This window comes from Conger conger, chromosome 9, assembly GCF_963514075.1.
Source record: "Conger conger chromosome 9, fConCon1.1, whole genome shotgun sequence".
NCBI classification, from domain to species: domain Eukaryota; kingdom Metazoa; phylum Chordata; class Actinopteri; order Anguilliformes; family Congridae; genus Conger; species Conger conger.
In genome coordinates this window covers 32,430,864-32,454,625 of record NC_083768.1, presented here as the reverse complement: position 1 = coordinate 32,454,625, position 23,762 = coordinate 32,430,864, and the positions used below count along the sequence as shown (strand labels likewise).

At 42.1% G+C, this 23,762-nt stretch overlaps 2 protein-coding genes across 3 annotated transcripts in view; both read left to right on the top strand.

Moving 5' to 3' along the window:
• The window catches only part of LOC133137150 (lethal(3)malignant brain tumor-like protein 4), a 60,631-nt gene extending 52,141 nt beyond the window's left edge, over positions 1–8,490 (top strand). Inside the window, exons 19-20 of the mRNA XM_061255222.1 lie at positions 6,082–6,144; positions 6,987–8,490. Of these exons, the coding sequence (XP_061111206.1) occupies positions 6,082–6,144; positions 6,987–7,142 (219 nt within the window). The 3' untranslated portion in view covers positions 7,143–8,490. The remainder of the gene's footprint in view (positions 1–6,081; positions 6,145–6,986) is intronic.
• A 3,002-nt stretch (positions 8,491–11,492) lies between these two features.
• LOC133136132 (transmembrane protein 200C-like) lies at positions 11,493–20,298 on the top strand. Of its 2 annotated transcripts, none has more exons than XM_061253377.1 (2): positions 11,493–11,574; positions 18,399–20,298. In XM_061253377.1, the coding sequence occupies exon 2, from the start codon at positions 18,432–18,434 to the stop codon at positions 20,025–20,027; it is 1,596 nt and encodes a 531-aa protein (XP_061109361.1). In that variant the 5' UTR covers positions 11,493–11,574; positions 18,399–18,431; the 3' UTR covers positions 20,028–20,298. The 2 variants fall into 2 exon arrangements, with proteins under 2 accessions (XP_061109361.1, XP_061109362.1); XM_061253378.1 differs by lacking the exon at positions 11,493–11,574 and adding an exon at positions 12,312–12,437.
• The last annotated feature ends 3,464 nt before the right edge of the window (positions 20,299–23,762 follow it).

Below are 23,762 nucleotides of genomic sequence, written 5' to 3'. Positions count from 1 at the left end.
AATTGACAAGAAGGACAGACACAGGCAGCAGACAGTCACCTGACCTTGTGTTATTTCAGCTCCCAGTTTACTGAGCTCTGTAGCACTGAATTCTCCCAGTTTACTGAGCTCTGTAGCACTGAATTCTACAAGTTTACTGAGCCCTATAGCACTGAATTCCCCCACTTTACAGAACTCATAGCTCTGTAGCACTGAATTCTCCCAGTTTACAGAACTCACAGCTCTGTAGCACTGAATTCTCACAGTTTACAGAACTCACTGCTCTGTATCACTGAATTCTCACAGTTTACTGAGCTCAGTAGCACTGAATTCTCACAGCTCTGCAGCACTGAATTCTCACAGCTTACAGAACTCACAGCTCTCTAGCACTGAATTCTCCCAGCTTACTGAGCTCTGTAGCACTGAATTCTCACAGCTCTGCTGCACTGAATTCTCCCAGTTTACTGAGCTCAGTAGCACTGAATTCTCCCAGCTTACTGAGCTCTGTAGCACTGAATTCTCCCAGCTTACTGAGCTCAGTAGCACTGAATTCTCCCAGCTTACTGAGCTCTGTAGCACTGAATTCTCCCAGCTTACTGAGCTCTGTAGCACTGAATTCTCCCAGCCTACAGTGATAGATGGGAGACAGGGTGCAGGGCTGGGTGTAATTATCACTCTGCCGTCGCTCTTCATTAAAACGAGTGTCTCGGGCGCTCCAGGCCCGGCCTTCTGAACCGTGTCCGATCATCAGGCTAGCGAGAGTACACATTCCGCACAGGGACTGTGGGATCAATATCCTTCTCCTGAAACACTGTAAGATCTCACGTCTTCCTGCTCCAACACAGGAACATCTCAAACCCTGAAGCAAAGCAAATAAGATCCCCAGAGATTCAGCCCCACTAACTGAGAAGTAATAAGAGGATGAGGTCTTCTTGGTCAAGATTATGTTCTCCTCACAGTTGCATCTGTGGTCTGTTTGAAATAAGGAATTCTCTTTTTGCGGAATGCATGAATATGAATTGTCTATTCTTCACTTGGACTTGTTGATGAATATGAAGGTCTTATCTTGGCCTTCTCTGTGGTTCATTGATTTAGTGGGTGCAATTGAGCTCTACAACGAGGAGGTCGCAGGCTCCTGACTAGGTGCTGCTGTTAAATACATTGAATACTGACACAAAGATACCTCTGCATATCCAGCGATATGAATGGATGTTTGCATAAAATATTACAAAACATGTAAGCTAACGCTAATTGTGTTCAGCAACTTAAAACAATACAACAATATAAAGCCAATATTTAACAGGTTTGCCAGGTTGTGTATAAAATGTAAAAAGTGAAAAGTGCATGATTAAATGAACAGCATTCCACCGATATAGTCTGTGGCTGGGACCGCCGTCCTGGTGTTCCACAGCAATGAAAATGGCCTCGGATTTAAAATGGCAATCATCCGAGTAATTAAAATTCTGTTTTGCGTGCATTCATTGACTGATATTTTCCCATACTGCCTCAGGCATCGCTGCGCACTCATATTTAAATGTGCTTTGACTTGAATTTACAGCATCAAATGACTTTTAACTGGGGGCTCTGCAGTGCCTGTTTAATTACAGAGGAACAACAGCTTCTTTGAGGTCAGCCCTCCACTAGAGGAGTCAGTCTGCCGTGTCTGTGTTCAGCTCCTGTGTGCCCAATTATGCCGTGGCGATGGTGTGGTTCTGGGCTGTTTGGGTGAGCCTCACACAGAGGCCATCAGTGGAGCCCTGTGGGGTTTCTGTGATTGCAGTCCCAGCTGTGACTGGCACGGTGATGGTGGTCTTATGGCTGTGGAAGTGTGGATCTGTGCTGTCAGAGCCACACGCTCATTTAAAAATTAAATAATAAACTCGTCAGGATGTTATGGACACATCCACCCTTGGAGCGTGATTAGTCTCTCGCTGACCGGGGCTCCCGGGCTTGACGTAATACAGGAGGGCTCAAGCTGATCCCAGTCAGGGATGCCCCACCCTGTGAGGAGAAGCCCTCCGTCACACAAGCTGAAGGCCTCTTCCACTGATGCTGTTATTAGGTGCTGTAATGTATGTGGTGGCATCAGCAATAGCAACATGAGCGATAGCGGTCTGATCCATCACAGAGCGCGAGCGTAAGCACCATGAGCGATAGCCACAGAGCGATAGCCACAGAGCGATAGTGGCATGAGCGATAGCCACAGAGCGATAGCCACAGAGTGATAGCACCATGTGAGCAATAGCGGGGTGGGCAATGGCAGCGTAAGCTATAACTGGTAGCTGTGATAGCGGGATGAACATTAGCTGTGTGAGTGATAGCAGCATGAGCATTAGCTGTGTGAGTGATAGCAGCGTGAGTGTTAGCTGTGTGAGCGTTAGCTGTGTGAGTGTTAGCTGTGTGAGCGTTAGCTGTGTGAGTCATAGCAGCGTGAGTGTTAGCTGTGTGAGCGTTAGCTGTGTGAGCGTTAGCTGTGTGAGTGTTAGCTGTGTGAGCGTTAGCTGTGTGAGTGATAGCAGCATGAGCATTAGCTGTGTGAGTGATAGCAGCGTGAGTGTTAGCTGTGTGAGCGTTAGCTGTGTGAGTGTTAGCTGTGTGAGCGTTAGCTGTGTGAGTGTTAGCTGTGTGAGCGTTAGCTGTGTGAGTGATAGCAGCATGAGTGTTAGCTGTGTGAGTGATAGCAGCATGAGTGTTAGCTGTGTGTGTGATAGCAGCATGAGCATTAGCTGTGTGAGTGATAGCAGCGTGTTAGCTGTGTGAGCGTTAGCTGTGTGAGTGTTAGCTGTGTGAGCGTTAGCTGTGTGAGTGATAGCAGCATGAGCATTAGCTGTGTTAGGGATAGCAGCATGAGTGTTAGCTGTGTGAGTGATAGCAGCATGAGTGTTAGCTGTGTGAGTGATAGCAGCATGAGCATTAGCTGTGTGAGTGATAGCAGCATGAGTGTTAGCTTTGTGAGTGATAGCAGCATGAGTGTTAGCTTTGTGAGTGATAGCAGCCTGAGTGTTAGCTGTGTGAGCGTTAGCTGTGTGAGTGATAGCAGCATGAGCATTAGCTGTGTTAGGGATAGCAGCATGAGCGTTAGCTGTGTGAGTGATAGCTCTGTGAGTGATAGCAGCAGCAGTGGTTTGATCGATAGCACCGTGAGCAACAGCAGCGTTCACTGCCACAGGACCTGCATTGGGGGTCACAGCTTGGGTTAACAAGCTCTCCTTCAAAAATTTAAAATGAAACCGCTGTAAAATGTTCCTACATTATGGCCTTGTTTTTCTTTAAAGGCAGAGCCTAGGATTTTTATTCTGATTGGAGAACAACCTGCTAACCAGGCCAGGAGAATCTGAGCATGCCTATAGGATGCATAGCAGGATGGGGGCTATATATAGCATGATGTATGTACGATGAACCCTCAGCATGATGGGTGGAGGTGGGTTGGGAAGGGAAGGGTAGGGGTGCGTACAGAGCTGAAGTAATTCATTGTAGCGCTGCACTGTTTATGATTACCTGTAGCCCTCACAGAGTAATGAGGGACAGGAATAGTGTGGACCAGGCTGAGGTCGCTGTGTGATTTCACCAGCTGTGGCCAAAGACAAGGATCCGAGTCCAGAAACGCATTATTCCCTCTCTGTTTCTAGCAGTTGTTGTTATAGCAGTTCTTGTCAATACTTGGCAGGATTTGGTCTTACCGGACAGATGCTAGTTCAAATCCATGGTGGCATTTCTGAGCTTAGTCAAATAGGTTCAGCAAATATCCAACTGTTTAAATGGATGATACGCTGAATAGTCTAGCACTGTTGCTCTCCTGGTTTCTGTTAAGATTCCATTATAAAATCAATTCCTTTGCAAGACAAAGAAAAAGCTCTATAGTGTGTTTTAGCTGACCTGGATCTGCAGTACATTAATAGATTTTGGTAGAGCGTGATATCCTAGGGGCCCCAGTAATCTATGACTTAATGTGAAGTTCAGTTATTTCAATTTTTAAATTCTTCTGCCCATAGAGTGATAAACCCAATGAAGAATTCTGTCACATTCTGAAATAAGATCAATAGAAACCTTGGGTGGGAAATTTGAAGTGTATCAGGTTTTCCAAAATGGTGCAGATTTGTTGGTCAGGGCTGGTGAGGACCTCTGTAAGAGGAAACAGTTCATTACAATCAGTCACGCCCAAATGCATGTGGATTATTTTGGAAATAGAAATATCAACGCATTGAGAATCTCAATGAGAATTTTGCCCAACTGACAGCGTGATGTGAATGTTGAGCTGGAGATTTTATCTTTTTTTGAGATGTTCTTTTCAGTGCGTTGAGAAAAAAAACCATTCCATATCACACCTTTGAGAGAGAAAGTCTGCCCAAGCCCTGAGGACTGTCTAATGACTGTGGAGGTGAGATGGGTCTGTAAGGCTAATCTGCACTCCGTCCGTCAGCGTCTGCCATTCCAAAAGTGATAGCCTCTGTTCACTTACCCATGGGAAGCTCTGTGTCTTGCATTGCCCTTCACTTATATCTAGAATGTTGGACGGTCATTGTACTAACCACCTGGTCTGGTGACTCGCTAAGAGTCCTAGCTTGGGCAAACCTTTCCTTCTGTACTCTGCTGTGTGTCTACGCATGGCTGGTTTTTCTCATCCTTTTGCAGTCCTCTGAGGGAATGTAGTCTACCTGCTCCCTCTCTCTCTCTCTCTCTCTCTCTCTGTTTGGAGGACTGCTTTGAATATCTGCGAATAAAAGCCTACCCTCACTGCTACTGCTACCCTCCCCTCTCTCTATTTCTCTTTGTCTATCTCTCAGCCTCTCTGCTTTATCAGTTAGCTTTTCCCCTGGTAGCCTAAGAGATGCTGTAATCCTCAAGCAAGAGGGGATGTTAAAATGGACGTGGCGCCTCCAGCACTCAGGAGTTCACAGCCCTAAAATGACCCGCTCTAAGCCATCGTAGAATGCCATTTCCGGCCCTGTGCATGGGGTCTGGAGGCTGGCGTGTACGTGGCCCTGTCCCGGAGATCATCATTCAGATGCGTTACTCACGGGGTCATTATGGAGATCTGTCTGGCGCTTCGTAAAAAGCCCTTGCTTTGATTCTCCATTAAGATCGCCATGGAGACAGCCCTTTGGAGTTTATTTAAATTCAAACGTGGTCAAACTCTTTTTCAGTCTCCCGCATGCTGTCCCGAGGGCCTGCATTGTGTGTACAGAATAATCTTTGTGCATAATGAATGGTGAACATGAGTAAGGGTTACTGGACCACTGTTCCTGAGGTTAATGTTAAATGGAGCACTTGCTCAATGTACGAGTGTTGTAGTAATGAAAAATGCAATGGACCTGGAATGGATCAAATCAGGGCCAGTATGAGCGATGCAAAAGAGGTTTGACTAAAGGAGCGCACTTGATTATTTGTTTTATGTTCGGCATTTCTCAGGATAATTGTTTTGTTCCATGAGATTAATTATATATAGATGAACAGTACATTGATGTAATCGCAGGTTTTTTTTTATTATTATATATAAAATTATTTGCATCAAAGTAATGCAGATTCTAGGTTTTCAGGACATGGTTCAGCTGCTCAGTTCTGCATGTATTTTAGTTGATGGAGGCTCAAAAGCTGTCAATACAACAAAAAGGTCATCAGCCATTAAATGTACAGCCTCTGTGTCTGTGTGTGTTGTGTGGGTGTGGTGTGTGTGTGTCCGTGTCCGTATGTGTGTGTGTGTGTGTGTGTGTGTGTTGTGTGTGTGTCTGTGTTGTTTGGGTGTGTTGTGTGTATGTCTGTGCGTGCATGCGTGTGTGTGCGGTGGTGTGTGTATGGTGTGTGTGTGTGTGTGTGCGGTGGTGTGTGGGTGCATGCATGTGTATGGTGTGTGTGTGTGTGTGGTGTGTGTGTGTGTGTATGGTGTGTGTCTGTGTGTGTGTGTATGGTGTGATGTGTGTGGTGTGCATGTGTATGGTGTGTGTGTGATGTGTGTGTGTGTATGGTGTGTGTGTGTGTGTGTGTATGGTGTGTGTGTGTGTGTGTGTGTGTGTGTTTGTGTGTGTGTGTGTCTGTGAGTGTTTGTGTGTGTGTGTGTGTCTGTGTGTGTGTGTATGGTGTGTGTCTGTGTGTGTGTGTGTGTAGGTGGCCAGCTTCATCCAGTCCCTCCCCGGCTGTGAGGATCCAGCGGAGCGGTTCAGAGAGGAGGTGAGAGGAGCAGGGAGTGCTGGAGGAGGCTCTGCTGCACACTAATAAACGTTAACCTCCTCCTCCCGCACAGCACAGCCACTTCATTAAGCCCAACAGGTGTCGCCTGGCCTTTTCCTCCCAGCACACCCGCACACTTAACTGCAGGACGTGGCCAGACACCCACATACACTTCACAACTGGTTTGCTACAATGTTTGGGGGAAGCAAGGCTTTGTCAGGGTAGAAAGTAGAGAAAATATGAGGAATCTCTCACTGATTGAAATTAGCGTCTAAGCCAAATGAGCTATTTTTGAAACTGCCTGTTAGTACTACAGCAATGCTACCAGAGTAATCTCTATCAATTATATCATTCTTGATACTTGAGCACTTCCTTTCATTATTTTCCACATGCCCTGGCCATATTGTAGCAATATATGTGATGCAAGAACATTCAGTAGTCTACTGAGTAGCTAATCACACATATTGCAGACATTTCAGTTAGCTGCCACCCGTATAACCTTCCTCAAAGGAACACTGTGCAACAAACCAGTCAGTATAAATCATCCAAACTACATGTAATGGCTTTAGACCAGTGTATATGTATGGTCTACTGTAGATGTAATTGTGGTTGGCCTTTATTCTAAAACAGTTTGGCTTTGTCCTACTGTCCACTGCTATAAGCACACACAGAGGTCTCTATGATGAATGATTTGATTAGTGGTGGTTAGTTCTGCAGTAGGAGGCTTCATACTGGGATATCAGGAGTAATTTATTTCTCCCTTCCATACTGTATGCATGCAAGCAGTCATAGCCACACACTGATTGCTTGGAGTGTCATCTTGATTTGTTGTCTCTCAACAGCAGATAGACGGAAAGTCCTTCTTGCTGCTGACGCAAAGCGACATCGTGAAAATCATGAGCGTGAAGCTGGGCCCAGCTCTCAAGATCTACAACTCCATCCTGATGTTCAGGAATGCAGAGGACAACCAATCAGGAAGCAGTGATGCCAACACATGAGGTCAAAGGCACTTTCTCTCTCCGAGTCTGAGGATGGAGTTTTTCCTGCCATATTGTGGTTTTGTTAATAACGTTGAACTATTATTTTTTTTCAAGTGCTTCAATTTTTTGTTACTGACACAGGATATAAAATTTGGCAGTAGCTGAATATGACTTAAAGTGTTGTGTACTGTGACAAAAGATTAGCTATTTGTACAATTTGTTATTAAAAGTGTAGGGCAAACCACTGTGCTGTTATATTGAATTCCTCTGCGTGAGACTGAAGAATGCAGCTGACCTGTACTAGATTGTCAATGGAACACTCCAGTGTCTTTGTACACTTGGTAAGGCTTTCTGTTTATTGACTGGCCAAATCCTCAAAGGTTTGTCTTGGTAATCGTGAAGGGCTGGTCTACTCTGGTCTAATGTCTTTATCGATTTCCTACCCCACCCCCCTCACTCCCAAACACAGAGGACAGCAGAAACGACAATCGTGAAACACTAGGTGTAACGTTGAGGTCTGGAGGTTGGTAGTGTTCTCTAGGTGCTGTTTCAGAAACGCAACAGGTGGAAAGGATACGGGTCTGATAAGGTGTATGAGCGGCTGCCCCTATACTGCACATGCCCTTATTTGTTGTCTGATTTAACTTAATTCTGTTTTGTACAATTGCTATACGATTTCACTATGACGACTGATTCACTTTTATTTATTGTGAAATGGTTGTGAATTGGTGACGTGTAGAGTTCCAGAAAATAATTAATATATGACACTGAAATACCAAAAGTATTTACATGTTAAATTGTGACATAATTTATTTTATAATATATTACATATTCAAAGAACTTATTTTTAAAGTATATTATAAGGATGGATACAACTTGTAATATAGCAGTTTTGAATATTAGAAGTCAGCCATCATTTAAAAGTGACAGCGTAGGAGTAACACATCTTATTCAGTCTTATTTAGTTTTCTAGCAGATGCCAGATCTGGCAGAAATGATCAACACAAATGAAAAGAAGAGCCATCCAAATAGACTGATGGCAAACTTTAATTAATCAATGTGTCTTTGTTTTTGTGAAGACCCAAAGTACCACACCACTTATTATTATAACTTTTCATAATTAGAGAAAATTGACAAATGTTTCTGTTAAATGTCATTTTCATTGTTTTTTTTTTTTCCTATTTGTCCACATTTCAGAGTCGAGTGTGGATAAGTTGTTTTGTAACTGGTTTCATTTCTTTCTGATGGCAAAGATCACAGTTGGAGTCTGTCATTACCTTTAGGTCATTGAACTTCTCTGAGTAACCAGGTTACCATATCCACTGTACATATATTGGATTACAACTTATTAAAGAAATAGAATCTACGTATATATCTCTGTCATTCTTCCAAGCCAATGTAAATATCATCATATACAATCTTACTGTGCAAAAGTCTTAGGCACCCTCTATTCTTTATATATTATATACAGTGGGCTCAATAATTATTGGCACCCCTCACCAGCAATGCACAAACAAGGCTTAAAAAAAAAGAATAATATAATTATAGAGAAAGGTAATACACCAACATGTCCCAAATACTGTATTTATTAATGTTTCAATGGAAACAACCAAAATCATAACAATCATTTAATTAAAAAATAAATTTCAACAAAATCAAGGTTTCAGAATTATTGGCACCTTTCACCTAGTACTTAGTGCAACCACCTCTGGCAAGGATAACAGCATGGAGTCTCTTCCTGTAATTTTTGACAAGATTAAGGAACACATTTGGAGGGATTTTGGACCATTCCTCTTTGCATATCCTTTCAAGATCCTTCACGGTCCTTCTTGGGTTTGTGCTTATCAACTGACCTCTTCAACTCAGCCCACAGGTTTTCGATTGGATTGAGGTCTGGTGACTGAGATTTTGAGGTGTGTTTTGGGTCATTGTCCACCTACAACCAAGTCCCAGACTTCTGGCAGAGGGGAACCAGATTTTCAGCCAAAATTGCCTGATACTTGCTGGAGTTCATTATGCCATCAATCCTAACCAGTGCCCCTGGACCTCTGGAATTAAAACAGCCCCAAAACATGACTGACCCACCACCATATTTCACTGTGGGTATGAGGTGCTTCTCTTTGTATGCATCTCTGTTCCTACGCCAAACATACCGATGCTGTATCTGACCAAAACGTAATGTAAATGACTTTGGCAAACTCCAAGCGCTTTCTTCTGTGTCTTGTGGTCAGAAAAGGCTTTCTTCTGGCAACCCTTCCAATGAGGCTGTGGTTATGGAGGTGGCGTCTGATGGTGCTTTTTGAAACCTGGTGACCCCACGATGCCACCAAGGCCTGCAATTCTTTCACTGTGATCCTTGGGGATTTTGTTGCTTCTCTCACCATTCTCCTCAGTATCCTGGGGGGCAAGATGCAGTTGCGTCTTCTACCCATGAGATTTTTAACTTTTTTATAATTGCTCTGATAGTGCTCAGTGGTATATTCAATCGTTTGTGAATTTTCTTGTAGCCATTACCACATTTATGAAGGTCTACGACCATCTGCCTCTTTTTAACTGCCAATTCTTTTGTTTTCTTCATGGTGTTGGATGACAAAGGGATATTGCATGTGTGTTACCTCATTTTTATACCCTAGTGAAACAGGAAGTGATGTAATCACTCAATACAGTTCCTTAACACATAGATAAACTTAAATAAGTGGAATTTAATACCTGGTTTAATTTTGGTAGGTGTTATTTACAATAATCTTTAAGGGTGCCAATAATTGTGAAACATTGATTTGGAGGAAATTGATTTTTAAATAAATCAGTAAATGATTTTTGTTGGTTCCATTGAAACATTAATATAGCACAATATTTATCACATGTTGGTATTTCGAGTTTGTCTATAAATATATTTTTTAGAATTTTTTTGAGTATTCTTTGTTCATTTTCTGTCAGGGGTGCCAATAATTTTTGAGCCCACTGTACTTGCTCTTAATTTTTATATATTTGTAACATTTACATTTATTTTGGCATGTGAGCTGAAGCTGATATTAATTTGGAGCATCATATTTAACTGCTTATTACTGCTACAGAAGTTAAATCATTTTACCTACATTTGTGTGACTGCTGACAAAAAAATAGATGAGATTATTACTTTTGTACCTCAAAATCGTTTTATTTTTTGTAATATTGAATATAGAATCATCGATCTTCTTCTGTGAGCTCAAAGGGGAATATGGGTATAGACAAAAGTGATCACATTACCACAACTCATCCTTTATTGGTCAAATTGATTGTGTTAAAACTAACCCATTGTTTCAACCATCCCTGGTCTCCCCTACTGTATATTCTTTCATGTTCTGAGGGGTTTCAGGAAGTATATCTTTCTGTACCTGTGCACACAGGGATGCGTTTCGGAGGCTACCGTTTGGTGATCCTGCCTTTATAATTTACGACACTCAAAATAGTGTTTGTTCGAGCTGGTTTGTTTGTGAACTAATACATTTTCCTTGATCTTTGCTCTAAGGGCGTCTGCTAAACAGTAGTAAGGTTCTGTAAATCTACCCTAATTGACGCCCTTCGCTTTAGCACCTGACACCTGTAGCCTATGTTTCAAGCTTTATTGCCATGTATCCTACTATGCATTCAGCACATACGAGCATGGTGCACTGCATCAAATATGGTCTATTCTGAAACCAGCTGTGCCACAAACGTACCGAATTTTCATATTACTACGTGATGAAGTGAATAGCCTATTGTACTGTAAGTAGGCAGCGCCTGCACCCGGCGGGGCGGTGCATCCTATGTGAATGGTGAGGTAGAATCTGCGTATATATTTCCCCTCGTTTTCGCTTTCTGCATGTGGGCATGTTTTCGTAAAATGTAGCCTCTTGTGATGTGATTTACTTATGAAAACCATACAAAATCACAGGTTAATTTTAGCAACTTAATCTCACTGAAGAATTGGTATATTGTCAGCTTTGTTGTTTGAACCAGTTGCTTCACTTTTTAATGCAGGTTTTTTCTAAATCCATTATGCATATACGGCTTCTGTCTGCTGGTCCTTGATTGTGCTTTGGCTGCCAATATCTATTAAAATACTGTGTTAGTAATTATGTGCTAGACTAGAGACACACATGAATGTACTGCAATAATGTTTACATCACCATTTGGAAAATAAAAATAATAAAATAATAATAATAATCTGTCAATAATATGATAGAATTGTCGATATATCGTGGAAAGTAACATTGGGCAGCCTATCCGAGATCCTCCATGAAATTTCCTTCAGAGCGCAAACGCACATGCCCCCCACCCCCACCCCAAGAGGAATATTGCCAGGTCCCACGCCGCTGGAGTATTTAGGCTATTCTGCTTCAGTTTTTAAAGCTGTGGATCACTGTTAGAGAGGAGGATATACCTACATGTTGGAAGATGAGTGGTCCTGGAGACTGGAGTTCATTTTCTGGTAAGGCTTTGTACCCGCGGTTCTTCCACGTGCAGCGATTGATAACGCAGCGACGTTCCACAATATGTCCCTAGCTCGTGTTATAAACTTAATATTGTTGATGTCATGGAATTTTATTTTTAATCATGTAAGCTAAGTCTCATGAATTTATGTTTAAATATGGAGGTTTGCGCATCGGTAAACCATATGGATGTACACACATTATTAAATCAATATGAATATTTATTTAAACAACCATTTGATTTGTGAATGTTTAACACATTTCCTACTTTCAAATGTGAGTCTGGGGGCAGCTGCTGAAGCCGGGCAATACTTTCCCATGTTTAATATTCTTCATAGCAGTGTTCTCAGCGCAAGTCGCGATGAGATGTCTTTCACGTTTTTTGGCCATCGTTTGAAGAGGAGCTATAGCTACTGAATTTGTAGGGATATGGTCGAATTTCGCCCCTGGGAGAACGCTTGTCCTTCCGAAATTTCAGCTTGTCGTCTTTTGTGATACCATAGCAACGACTGCCGGGATTCAGAGAAGCGCTAGCAGTTCCCCAAACATCTCTGCCTAATGGCACCAAAGTCACCATCACAAAAATCATGGCACAGTCCTGTGATAGCAGTCAGAGCGCACCGAATAAATGTGAGCTGTCTGCGCTGGATATAGGCACTTATTCGGTAAATAACTGGAACCTCCGTGGAAACTACTGCGCGTTGGCTGAAGAGGTCCAGATGCCTTGTCAAGTGGAATACAAAGCTGACTTTTTATTGCACGAGGTGGCTGGATTGGAAGAAACTTTATGCTGAATTCATATTTTTTCATATTTTTAAGCCCTTGTTTTTGTATCCTTGATGAGTTTATGGTTGGGTCTTTGGTAAGTTCACGTGCCCGTTATTGTACTCTTGAACGCTACATCAGATTTAACTCGAAGCGCAACAAAAGACCATTTGATTCATGAACGAAATCGTCGAATTGAAAAAAAAAACTTACATACAGCATCTGCTATTTTGATCCTGGTGAGATATCAATTCTCATTAAAATGAATGCCCAATAGAGGACAGCGGATCTTTATATGACAGCTTAAATGGTATCTCAATTATACGTATTCATAGATTTGGCAACCCAAAATCAATGTAGGCGATTGGAGTTTGCAGGAAGCTATACATGCTCTGTCTATAGCAATACCTGATAGTTGCCCGCATTTCAGATTTGGAAAATGGAGTATTGCTTATTCATGTAATACTGAACGGATTAAAGTATATATCGTGACATAGACTACAGGGCGTACTATACCTTCTGCATATTTACCTTTTAAGCCTGCCATTCTTCTCTATTAGCCACGTATTCTGCAGGTCTGTGGCCAGAGACAGGTGATGCACAGTTGGTATGCAGGAGTGAATAAATGTTGTAATACTAAACTGAGCAATTGCGCATATATTTTCATTGTGACGCATTATTGGGTAAACTCGCCAACACAGTCTGTTCGTAAGTGTATTTCAATCTCAAGCCTCGATTTTAGTCGTAGCCTAGTCGTGACAGTTTGGACCCTTGATCAAATGTGCTCATTGTGTAGATTACAACACACTCATGCGAGTAATTATTAGACGCGGACTTATTTTTGTCTCCAATATTCAATGCACGAAAATCATATTACAAATGTAGATTGATTCAAGTGATTAATTGCCAACTGGGCTACTCGGTCTTTCAGTCATTTTTATTCTAGCCAATATTCCACTGCATTGTGTGTTACCATTCGACCTTTGAAACACAGGTTGAGTTTGTATTCGCTACTGATTTGCTCAGTTTCCAGGACTGCTTTGCATAGCTGCAAATAATAGCTTACCTGCTCTCTCTCTCTCTCTCTCTCTCTCTCTCTCTCTCTCTCTCTCTCTCTCTCTCAACCTCTCTCTCTCTCTCTCTCTGAACTACACCCCTACTCACAAACCTGATTGGGCAGCTGTCGAGACGATCTCTATTCAGTTGATCGGAGGGTGCTTTCTTTTTCTTTTTCTTTTTTTGTGTGTAGTTTAATTTATCTTTTTATTTTGTAGTAAACAATTACATTGTTTTTTTTGTTTTTTTTACTTATTTTATATATGAATGAGAAGCATGCTGTACTGTAGTCAGTGCTTGCATGTCCACGGTGATGTTTCCTCCCACATTGTACCAATAGAGAAGATTATTTTGCAGACCATTATCACTGTGTGCCTTCTGTGAAGGTATTCATTATCATTGTGTGCCTTCTGTGAAGGTATTCAATGTCATGAGAGATCACATGTTCACAATTCTTCAAATGTATTCTGAAGGTAAATGGGTTGTATTGTGTTTGAAAGTACTGTATTCTTTATCTCTGGATGAGTATGGTTAGTGTTCCTATAATATAATACACTGTTCAATTTATAGGTAAAGGGACTGCACAACATCCTTACAATAGAACAATGAAAAATCAGCCATTGCAACTGGTTTAGTTTTTGGACTTTCCACGTTATAAAGCTGAGCCACACACTTCTGTAAACAACACATTTTCGAAAGTGAAAAGATTGTGTTTGTAACAAGCACTATACAATCTGTCCTTCCTTGGTCTTGAACCCATGGCCCCTGCTTGTTTGTAATTTAGCAGGATCAGTCCTAGGAGGCCCTGCTACAGGGACATAGCAGGACCGATGAGTCCCTGGATGAGTCCCTGCTCTGAGGTCCCTGAAGCGCTTGCTGCAGAATGGCACATCTGGCAGCCCATCCTCACAGGCTGGCTGTTCTCCTCCTTACCCCCCGATGGTGGAACAACCTTCCCCAGTCAGCCAGCAAGGCAGGCAGACTGACTTGCTGGCTGCTGCAGCACATGTTTGAGAGCTCACTTATTTAGAATACACCTTGTTGTTTATATTTACTTATTAAATCAAAAATAATTTTAGTGCCTGTGGGTTGGTGGTCATATTGTGCACTTTATCCAAACCTTTCCCCGGCTGTTATATCCCTTAATTACATTACATTCTAGGCATTTAGCAGATGCTCTCACCCAAAGCGATTTATACAGATTGCGCGTTTACATTTCAATCTATTTAAGCAGCTGGATATTTACTGAAGCAATTCAGGTTAAGTACCTTGTTCAATGGTACAACAGCAGAGCCAAAGCTGGGAATCAAACCGACAACCTCACAGTTACAAGCAGTATTATTTTACACTGTCACCCTGCGACACACACACAAAAATGCACTCGCACACACACACACACACACACACACATTTCCATGACACTGGAATGTAGCTGACATGTGAGTTGGTGCCCATTGGATTCCCCCCCCCCCCCCCCCGGGAAATGAAATGGATCATTCTGACAGTGAGATCTAAAGGTCGTTTGATTCAGGCAGCTACCAAAGGACATGGGAGAGGTCAGCACCACAGGCAGTGTCAGAACGGACCCTTTTGTGTCCAAACTGATCAAGCAACCAGTAAAAAGGATTCAAATTCTGTAGTTAATAAAAAATTTGTTTTACCTTTCATGAAAACATTCGGCTCCAGCTGTTTCAGTAACTATATATAAAACTATTGTTGTTCATATTTTCTATTTATACTCTGGCAATAAAATCCACACTTTATTGACTCATGAAGCTTGGCAGCTTTGTAGAGGGTGATGAATCATATCAGATGGGTCCCTGTACATATGTCTGGATCACAAAATACAATGCGGAGAGCAAAGATCATTGTTAAAGAAAATGTTCCAAAACAGACTGCGTGCATACATATTCCACATCTAATATTTCTTTCACACTGACATAAGGTTTCTGTCTAGCTGCATTCAAAAATTCTGCTGATGTCCTATGATGTTGTTGTGTAAACTCTATCACATTATGATTGATGCCACCCTTTCTGTGTGTGTACAAATGACCTGTAACAGATTGAACCATTCAGCCTTGATCGGGGGAAAGCATTTCACCATTCCGTTATTGTCATAGCGACGCCTGAACAGAGGGGAGCAGGGCTGCTGTTGATAAATTAGGTTTCTGCTGAGAAATGGGATCAGTTCTAGCCTGTAAAATAATGTTTGCTTCCAACAAGCAACGTTTATGCTAATGCACAGCATTAATCACAGTCCCCCTTGCTACAGGCTAACAGTGCCATGAAATAACTAACTCTCCTTTTGGGATTGCTGTGCGAATGGGATCTTCACCTTTTCTCTGATATACCAGATATGTTTCTCTATATCTAACTATATCTATATCTAACCCCCCCACACACACACACGCACGCACACACGTGCATGCACACGCATCCCCTCAAAGACGTAAGTGAACTGATTGAAGCTGTTCAGGCAAGCTTCAGAAAGGGGAAGTAGGTAAATTGGGCAGAGACCCATTTGTATTTCTTTGCAAACTTGACCAGACAGCTGGTGATTCCCCTGATTCCATCTTTCATAGGCAGGATGAAGCAAAGACTTCTGCAAACCATAAACCACGAGTATGCTTCACCACAGCAGTGACAGCATACTCGTTGTTTGTGGTTTGAAGAAGTAATCACTGCTTCATACAGTGCCACTGCTTCATACAATGCCACAAATGCTTTGGGTTTCTGCTGTAATACAGGCAATACAGTACAATTACCTGGATCTTGATGTATGGTCTTTTAAGATATTAAATATTGAAATATTGTACTTTTTTCTGTTGGAATGCCCAATTCAGTTTTTGCTGTGACATGGGGAATCCATGCTGACAGATGACACGTGTGCCAGGCCATGTGCAGGAATCCATTCTTTCAGAGGAGTCTTTTCTGCTTAATGAGACCATCCTAACAACTGGAAACTCCCTCAGCCAATGTGTATTATTGTTAATGCTACTGTTTGTATACCGGTTAAATGATGTGTTGGATTGGATTTACTCTGTGTTACTAAATATTCTCTCTCTCTCTCTCTCTCTCTCTCTCTCTCTCTCTCTCTCCCTTTCTCTCTCTCCTACACCCCTACTCACTATCTTGCTTGAGTAGCTGTTGAGAAGATCTCTACTCAGTGTTCATTTAGTGACAGACTACTGTCTGTGACAGCATGTGTCCTATTTCAGTGCGATCAGGGCAAGAAGTGTCTCCTACGCTGCTACCCTGAGTGATTGGAATGCTCCTGCTTTTGCTTTCATAATCTATTAATGATAAATAAATCAGGCAAGATGTCTTTTGGGATTGTTTTCATTGGTGTAACTGTGATAGTGTACATGGCAAATTACATTGGGAAATGTGCCTTTTGAACACCAGTTATAATTTAAGTGCACAGATTTTGCAAAAGCCTACTTGCATATTAGTCCTGCATATTTGCCATTTTCTTTCTTTTTTCAGAAAGTGCAATTTATAGAATTTCTTGTCCCAGAAATGTCAACTGTCAAAGTATATTTTTGATGGCATATTGTTTATGCATGAGATTTCAGACTCTGCATCCCCACTCATGATTTATCCACATAGCTTTTTTACAACAGTGATAACAGTTTCATTATTTCATAAACTGTACACAGTCCAGATAAATGCCATTCCTTACATTCTGGGGCGACATGGCTCAGGCAGTAAGAGCAGTCGTCTGGCAGTTGGAGGGTTGCCGGTTCGATCCCCCGCCCGGGCTGTGTCAAAGTGTCCCTGAGCAAGACACCTAACCCCCAAATGCTCCTGACGAGCTGGTCGGGGCCTTGCATGGCAGCCAATCGCCGTCGGTGTGTGAGTGTGTGTATGAATGGGTGAATGGTGAAGCATCAATTGTACAGCGCTTTGGATAAAGGTGCTATATAAATGCCTGCCATTTACCATTTAGACTATAACTGTGTTACGCTCGCAGCCAGAAGCCCAAATGCAGACCACAGTATTCCAAAAACGTTGTCTTTATGCAGTCCAAAGGTCAAGGCCAGGTAATCCAATAGACACAGCGCCAAATGGAGAAGCAAAAGGGAAGTCACAAAAACAGTCCACAGGTCAAAATCCAGGAGATCAGAAAGGCAGAATTATAGACAGTAGGCACAGGGAGAGTCATAAACAAAGTGGGGATCAAAAAAACATAAAGCACTGGCAATCAAAACGGAAGGGCATAGGAAAACTTGCAGTCAGGCAAAGGGTGTCTCAGGAATCTAAAAAATAACAGGCTTACAAATAATCGGCACTGAAATTATGATCAACGTTCTGACAGGGGTGAAGACTCCGACTGGGGTTTAAATACGCAGAGGAATGAGACAAAATAGGCGGGGCATGGGAGTGAGGGCGATCTAACAAATAGACGAAATAGAATAGATGAAAGGGCAATCATTCAATAACAAGGGAGGAACGAAGACACAGGACTGGATTCAAATCTACACACATATAATACAAAGGTCTCCAGATTAGGGAGTAGACAATTGCACAGATTTAAGGAATGAAGTGATAGTTAGAGAACAGATGCAACATTTCACAGAATTAAGGCAGGCAATCAGAGATAGAAGAGGGAGGTGGAGCTACAGCACAGTACAGAAATAGGGAGAATGTCAATGTTAGTTACATGATTAAACCCAATGCCCAAAACTAGTGAATGTTAGTTAGTTAGTTAGTTAGTTAGTTAGTTAGACAAACATATTAGTGTGCTAATATAATTAGTACTGTACAAATTCTATGTTAGTCAGGATTAGTAGATTAGTGCTATCTACAAAGGTGAATGGAGAGAAAGCGGGAAGCAAGTAAAGCCAGACGGAGAAGAAATCATGGGAAACAGTATAAACTAACGGACAGAATACAGGATGGTTACAAACTGAATATAACTGGAATACAAGGTAGAATATAGCTGTCTTTTGTTTACACAAACCATCTCAATTTGACCATCTCCTTTGACTCTGCTCCCCAGGTTGAGTGACAGCCCCGTCGTCCAATCCAGATCATGATCGCCACCGGGGGTCTGCTGCGGATCTCAGCTAGGCGCCAGGACTCGCTCCGGGCCAAGAACCGGGCCGAGAACAAGCGGAAGAGGAAAGCCAAGAAGAAGAGGAAGAACGACGTGGTGGTGATCAAGGGCAAACTGAAGATCTTTTCCGTCTCGGGCCTGGTGGCCGCTGTGGGCGTGGTCATCCTGCTGGTGGGCGTGGCCATGGCCATGCTGGGCTACTGGCCCAGGGAAAGTCCGGCTTACCCAGAACCTCAGCTGTCCGGAAAGGTGGAAAAACACCAGAGCAGCAACAACAGAACTCTGCCTGGGTCCCCCGACTGGACAGTAAGTGGTAACCTTGGGTTCTCAGTGAGTGAGGACCTGGTTAACTACAGCCAGACTAATGAAACTGCCACTGCCACACCTACCTTAGGTGTGATTGACAGGTTCTTGGCCAGGTGCTTGTACTCAGATGACCTGAAGGTCTTCGGCCCTTTGGTAATGGGCATTGGCATCTTCCTCTTCATTTGTGCCAACGCAGTGCTTCATGAGAACCGGGACAGAAACACCAAAATCATCAATCTGAGGGACATCTACTCCACTGTCATCGACATCCACAGTTTGCGCACCAAAGATTGCACGCCGCTCAACGGATTTGTGAACTACGTGCAGTCGAGAAGCATCGACGGGAAGCCGGGCCCCTCCTACAGTGCTGCCGTGCTGGCCCATAGCTCCTGGCCCTCCACCGTTTCGGGGAAAGAGCGAGGAGGTCCCAGGCCCTTCGGCCAGAAAAGCAGCTACTCACGCGAGAGGCAGACATTCACAGACACGGTCTACAGCATCTACCGTGACCAGAACCGGACCGTAGACCGGGCCCCCGTTCCCAAACCTTGGGAGACCAGGACCATAGTCGCTTCCTCGGTGAACGCCTTCACTCTTCCGGTGATCAAACTGAACAACTGCGTATTGGAGGAGCCCAAGCGCTCTGGGGGAGGAGAGGGGCGGCGAGGAGCCGAGGACCCATCTGAGGAGGCGCGGGCGGGCAGTAGCGGTGGCGACGGCATTGGAGCCAATACCAAAGCAGAGACCTCGAGGGCCGGCCCCTTCGCTCGCCAGGGCTCGACGGAAACGCAGGAGGGTACGGGCGGACAGCAGGGTGTGCCTCAGGGTACCCTGCAGGGGTCACAATCCCAGCTCCTACCCCCCTCGCCCGGACTGAGGGCCATAGGGTCGCACCTGTCACTCAGCGCCCTGTCGGATTACTGCAGGTCCACGGACCCGGGCGCCTCCCCGTCGGGGCAGGGGGACAGAACCCGCCGTCTCAGCTGCCCCCGTCTGGACCGGTCCTGCAGCAAAGGCTACATTAAGCTGGGAGACCTTGGAGGGGAGTCGTTCGAGTCGACCGACACTGGCGCCCCCATAACTGTGGTCACAGGCGAGGGTGTATCTCAGGGACAAGCACCGCAGCCCACGACCCAGCCAGGGGCGGGGGCCTCAAACAAGCCACCTCGAGGGTCGCCATGGAAATACTTCAACAGGGAAAAGCTGGTAATGATCTCCCAATCAAACGCCACTGAGGACGATGGGGAACTCGAGAGCACTGGCATTTGAAGTGTCTCTCCAAAAAGTTTATTGCACAATTTTGTAAAAAGGGTAACAGTTTTGGGACCTCTAAATGACGCAGTGTAAAATACCCATTGATGCATTGACTAAAATTATTCGTTCATAAATAGGTTGTCTATATACCTTTGCTCATGAAAATGGCCCAATCGATATGAAATAACTGTAACTGGAAGGCTAAAGACAGCTTCCCGTATATTATTTAATTAATTGAATTTTGAGTTAGCAATTACTTATCTAATGTTATCATTTGATGTTTTTTGTGGTAATGTACTGTCTATCAGGTAGAAATCATAGCCCAAAGGTACCCCCTGCAAAAAGTAATGTTCAAATAAACAGTATATATTGTAAAATAAATCCAAATTATTGACTTCATATATGCAGTTTTATACATATGCTGTATTGTACAATATATGTTGTAATACATATCATTTTACAATATATGTTACAGTATATGTATAAAATTGCTCATACCAATGTCAGTAAATAATATGTTTTGTAACATTTACAATGGATGTTCACTCACACTATAAATAAGTATTTGCAATATTTTCACCCCAAGTGACTATGTATAAGTAAAATGTATGTATCTAAACTTTTCCATAAAGACCAGGATGGGGTCTCTGGGCATTACTGTTCGAACCTCAAAGCAAAAAAAATTATTATTTGAGAAAATAGAGGCAGAGTATGTAGACAAGTTTTTTTGCTTGTTAAAAGTGTAATGTTCTCATAAGATAGTAATAGTTTTTATCATAAGGACTGATTCAGTCTAAGGGCTGGAATAATTAAAATAAAATCAGTATCTCATTGAAGGCGCGGGATTGTCACTAGTTTTAGTACTTCGATTGAACCAAAACCAAGTCTAATAGAACGTACTGTGTCTAAAAATACATGTTTTTTTCTTATGTTTGTGCCAGAAGGCAGATTTTTGCTGCCAGTTGCTGTTTTTATATGTTCAAAATGAAACCTAGCAATATGATATGTAACAAATAATTACTGCTTGTGGAAGCAACATAGTATTTTTGTCACTGCATAGTGATTTCATTTTTAAATGATTAGGTTGTGTCATGCTTTCAAATTATACGTATATTTTCCCTTTTAAAATGCCTGGCTTGCTTATGTATAAATCTATCTATATTCAGACTTTGGCCTGGCCATTAATATTTTACCACTGATAGATTTTCCAGTGGGTCAAAGTCTATATTTAGTCCCATCCTTTGGTACTAATGTATGAAACATGTATGTATAATGTTCTTTCCTGGGGGTCAAAAAATCGGTGTTCTTTACCAACAATTCAAAAGAGCCAGGGTGTTTTGAACTACAATTATCAATTTGCCTGTTCAATGAAATACTCCATTACCTGTACAACTCACACTTTGGTCAGTAGTGTGTTTAATCAAACAGTATTCAGTTTGAAAGAATAATATGTTGAAAAGCATGACTTCTCTGCTTTTCATAGTACCTTCATGGGTATCTGATATATGTAAATAATTTATTGAAGATACTGTGAATTTGGATTTGTGCAGACTGGTCCCTTGAATTGGCTAATGTTAGTGTCACAAGTGTGAAAAATGGAGTGTCATTAACAGGTGTTTCTTGACATATTACTGGAAGCTTCTGTATTTAACATTAGTTTACCACATCCAGTGTCAATACATTGATCTTTCTTTGTTAATGTGATACAATTCTTGAGCCTTCCACTAATATTAGATGCTAACATAGTTGTTCCTCTGTGAGTTAAACAATTAGCTAAAAAATTGCATTCTTAATACAAAAAAAATGGTAGCAAGTTTGACATTTTTAAATGCTTGACATAATCTTGGTCAAGGTTGTTGATTGGAAGATATATTAATTGCTACAAGTTTTACGAGCAAGTCCATTGAGATTGAATGAAATAAATGTTTTTATGCAAGATGTGTGCATAAGCTAGATATACCCCCTAAACAAGTTCTAGTAAATTCAAAAATTGGGTTGGCCTCTCTGTCATGGTTCTTAGGTGTTTCAGATCATATCTGACTGGTCAAGGGTTCTTCATGACCATGGGCAACCAATCCTCAAAGAAGTTAGTCCCTCAAGGTTCAGTCCCAGACAAGACTGCTGAAGTGGGCCTAACCCCCTCAAGATGTTAACACACTAAGACGCACCTTAGGTAAAAGCGAGGCTGAAAAGATGTGTCTACAAATGTCTACGGATTAAGAAAGACCAATTTCTCTGATATGTTACTCAAAAAAGGCAGGATATGGATATGGACCTGTAATTACTAATAACAGAAAAGTCCATGTTGCTTTTTTTGAGCAGTGGTTTAACCATTGCAATCGAAGTGCACCAGGGAATGTGCCTGCCAACAAGTAGTGATTCATTATAGCTAATACTGAAAAGACAGTCAAAAGGAGTTATGAAAAATGTAGTGGGGATGGGATTGAGGGAACAAGTAGAGGATTTCAACTCCGGAAGCACTTTTCCACATCAGCCAAAGTAAAAGAGTGCATAGTGGATTCACAGTGTGGAGTAATACATTCTGAAATATTTTTTCCGACCTTGTTTGACTAATGTTCATTCTGATTGTCGTGATCTTATCTCTGAAGTAGGTAGAACATTCATTACATTTAGTATTTGTGAAGAAATCACGAGGGCTTGTAGTGGTGGGATTTATCATGCTGTCAACAGTTGAGAAAAGGACCCTTGGATTGTTCAGATTTTTATTTATAAGTTTGGAGAAATGAGCCCTTCACCTTGTTGCACTCAGCTAAATGATCCCATAGGATAACGTAGTGGACCTGTGGTTTTGTCTTTCTCCATCTACGTTCAGCGTTATGACAATGATTAAAACATTGCTTCCATGTCTTTCTTCCATGTGACCACAATGCGGTTCTTCTTTAGCAGTGAATAAAAGGAGAAGCTAAAATCAGCTGTGAATTTCAGAGTGTGTTCTCAGAGTAGGCAAATGTTGTTTGTTTGTTTTTTTCTTGTGTTTACATTTTGAAATGTTCTCATTAGAAAGGCTAATTACTGTAAACAGTTTAAAATTTGCATCCAGTAATAGTACTGTACACAATTACTGGATGCAAAGCCATTACAGTACATTGAAACAATTAAACCCCCAGTAAAAAAGGTAGGATTACTATTGCCATTTTGAAATTGGTTACAGGTTACAATATGTTCAGAATTAACTGCACATTTAGAATTAATAATTAAAAAGCACAATGCTGTAATGTAGTATCCTCCATCTTATTAGTACATAATAAGAATGTGCAATTTAGTGTTCGATTGTCAGCAAATTTCCTTGCTGTTTGAAATGTGTTTCTTTTCTTGAACCTGCAAATGCTGGTTTTCATTTGTAGGTTCAAGAGTCTGCTGCAGGCACTGTTCTAGGTATAATAAACTAAAATGTACAAAAAAACAAATGTGTGAAATGATATCATGATTGTGAAATGGCTATAATGGGCTCTATGCAAAGCATGAGTCAGCAATTTGAACAAAACTGTTTCCACTGCACACAGGAAATGTTTTTCAGAGCTGTGCAGTATGAAGTGAGGGTGTAAAGTCTGGCAGTAGAGGAAAGATCCCACCTGTGAAAGGGGGGTGGGGGTGGGGGGGGGGGGGGGAGCTGTATCTTTATGCAGAATAACAGATTAAAATGCTGCCAATAATATTCTTCAAATGTGTTGTTCCATAATTATAACCATATGGTTATGTTTGTTAATTATTCATATTATCTCATTTATT

Coding starts and splice junctions, on each gene's coding strand:
- LOC133136132 (XM_061253377.1), top strand. CDS start 18,432: ATGATCGCCACCGGGGGTCTGCTGCGGATCTCAGCTAGGCGCCAGGAC.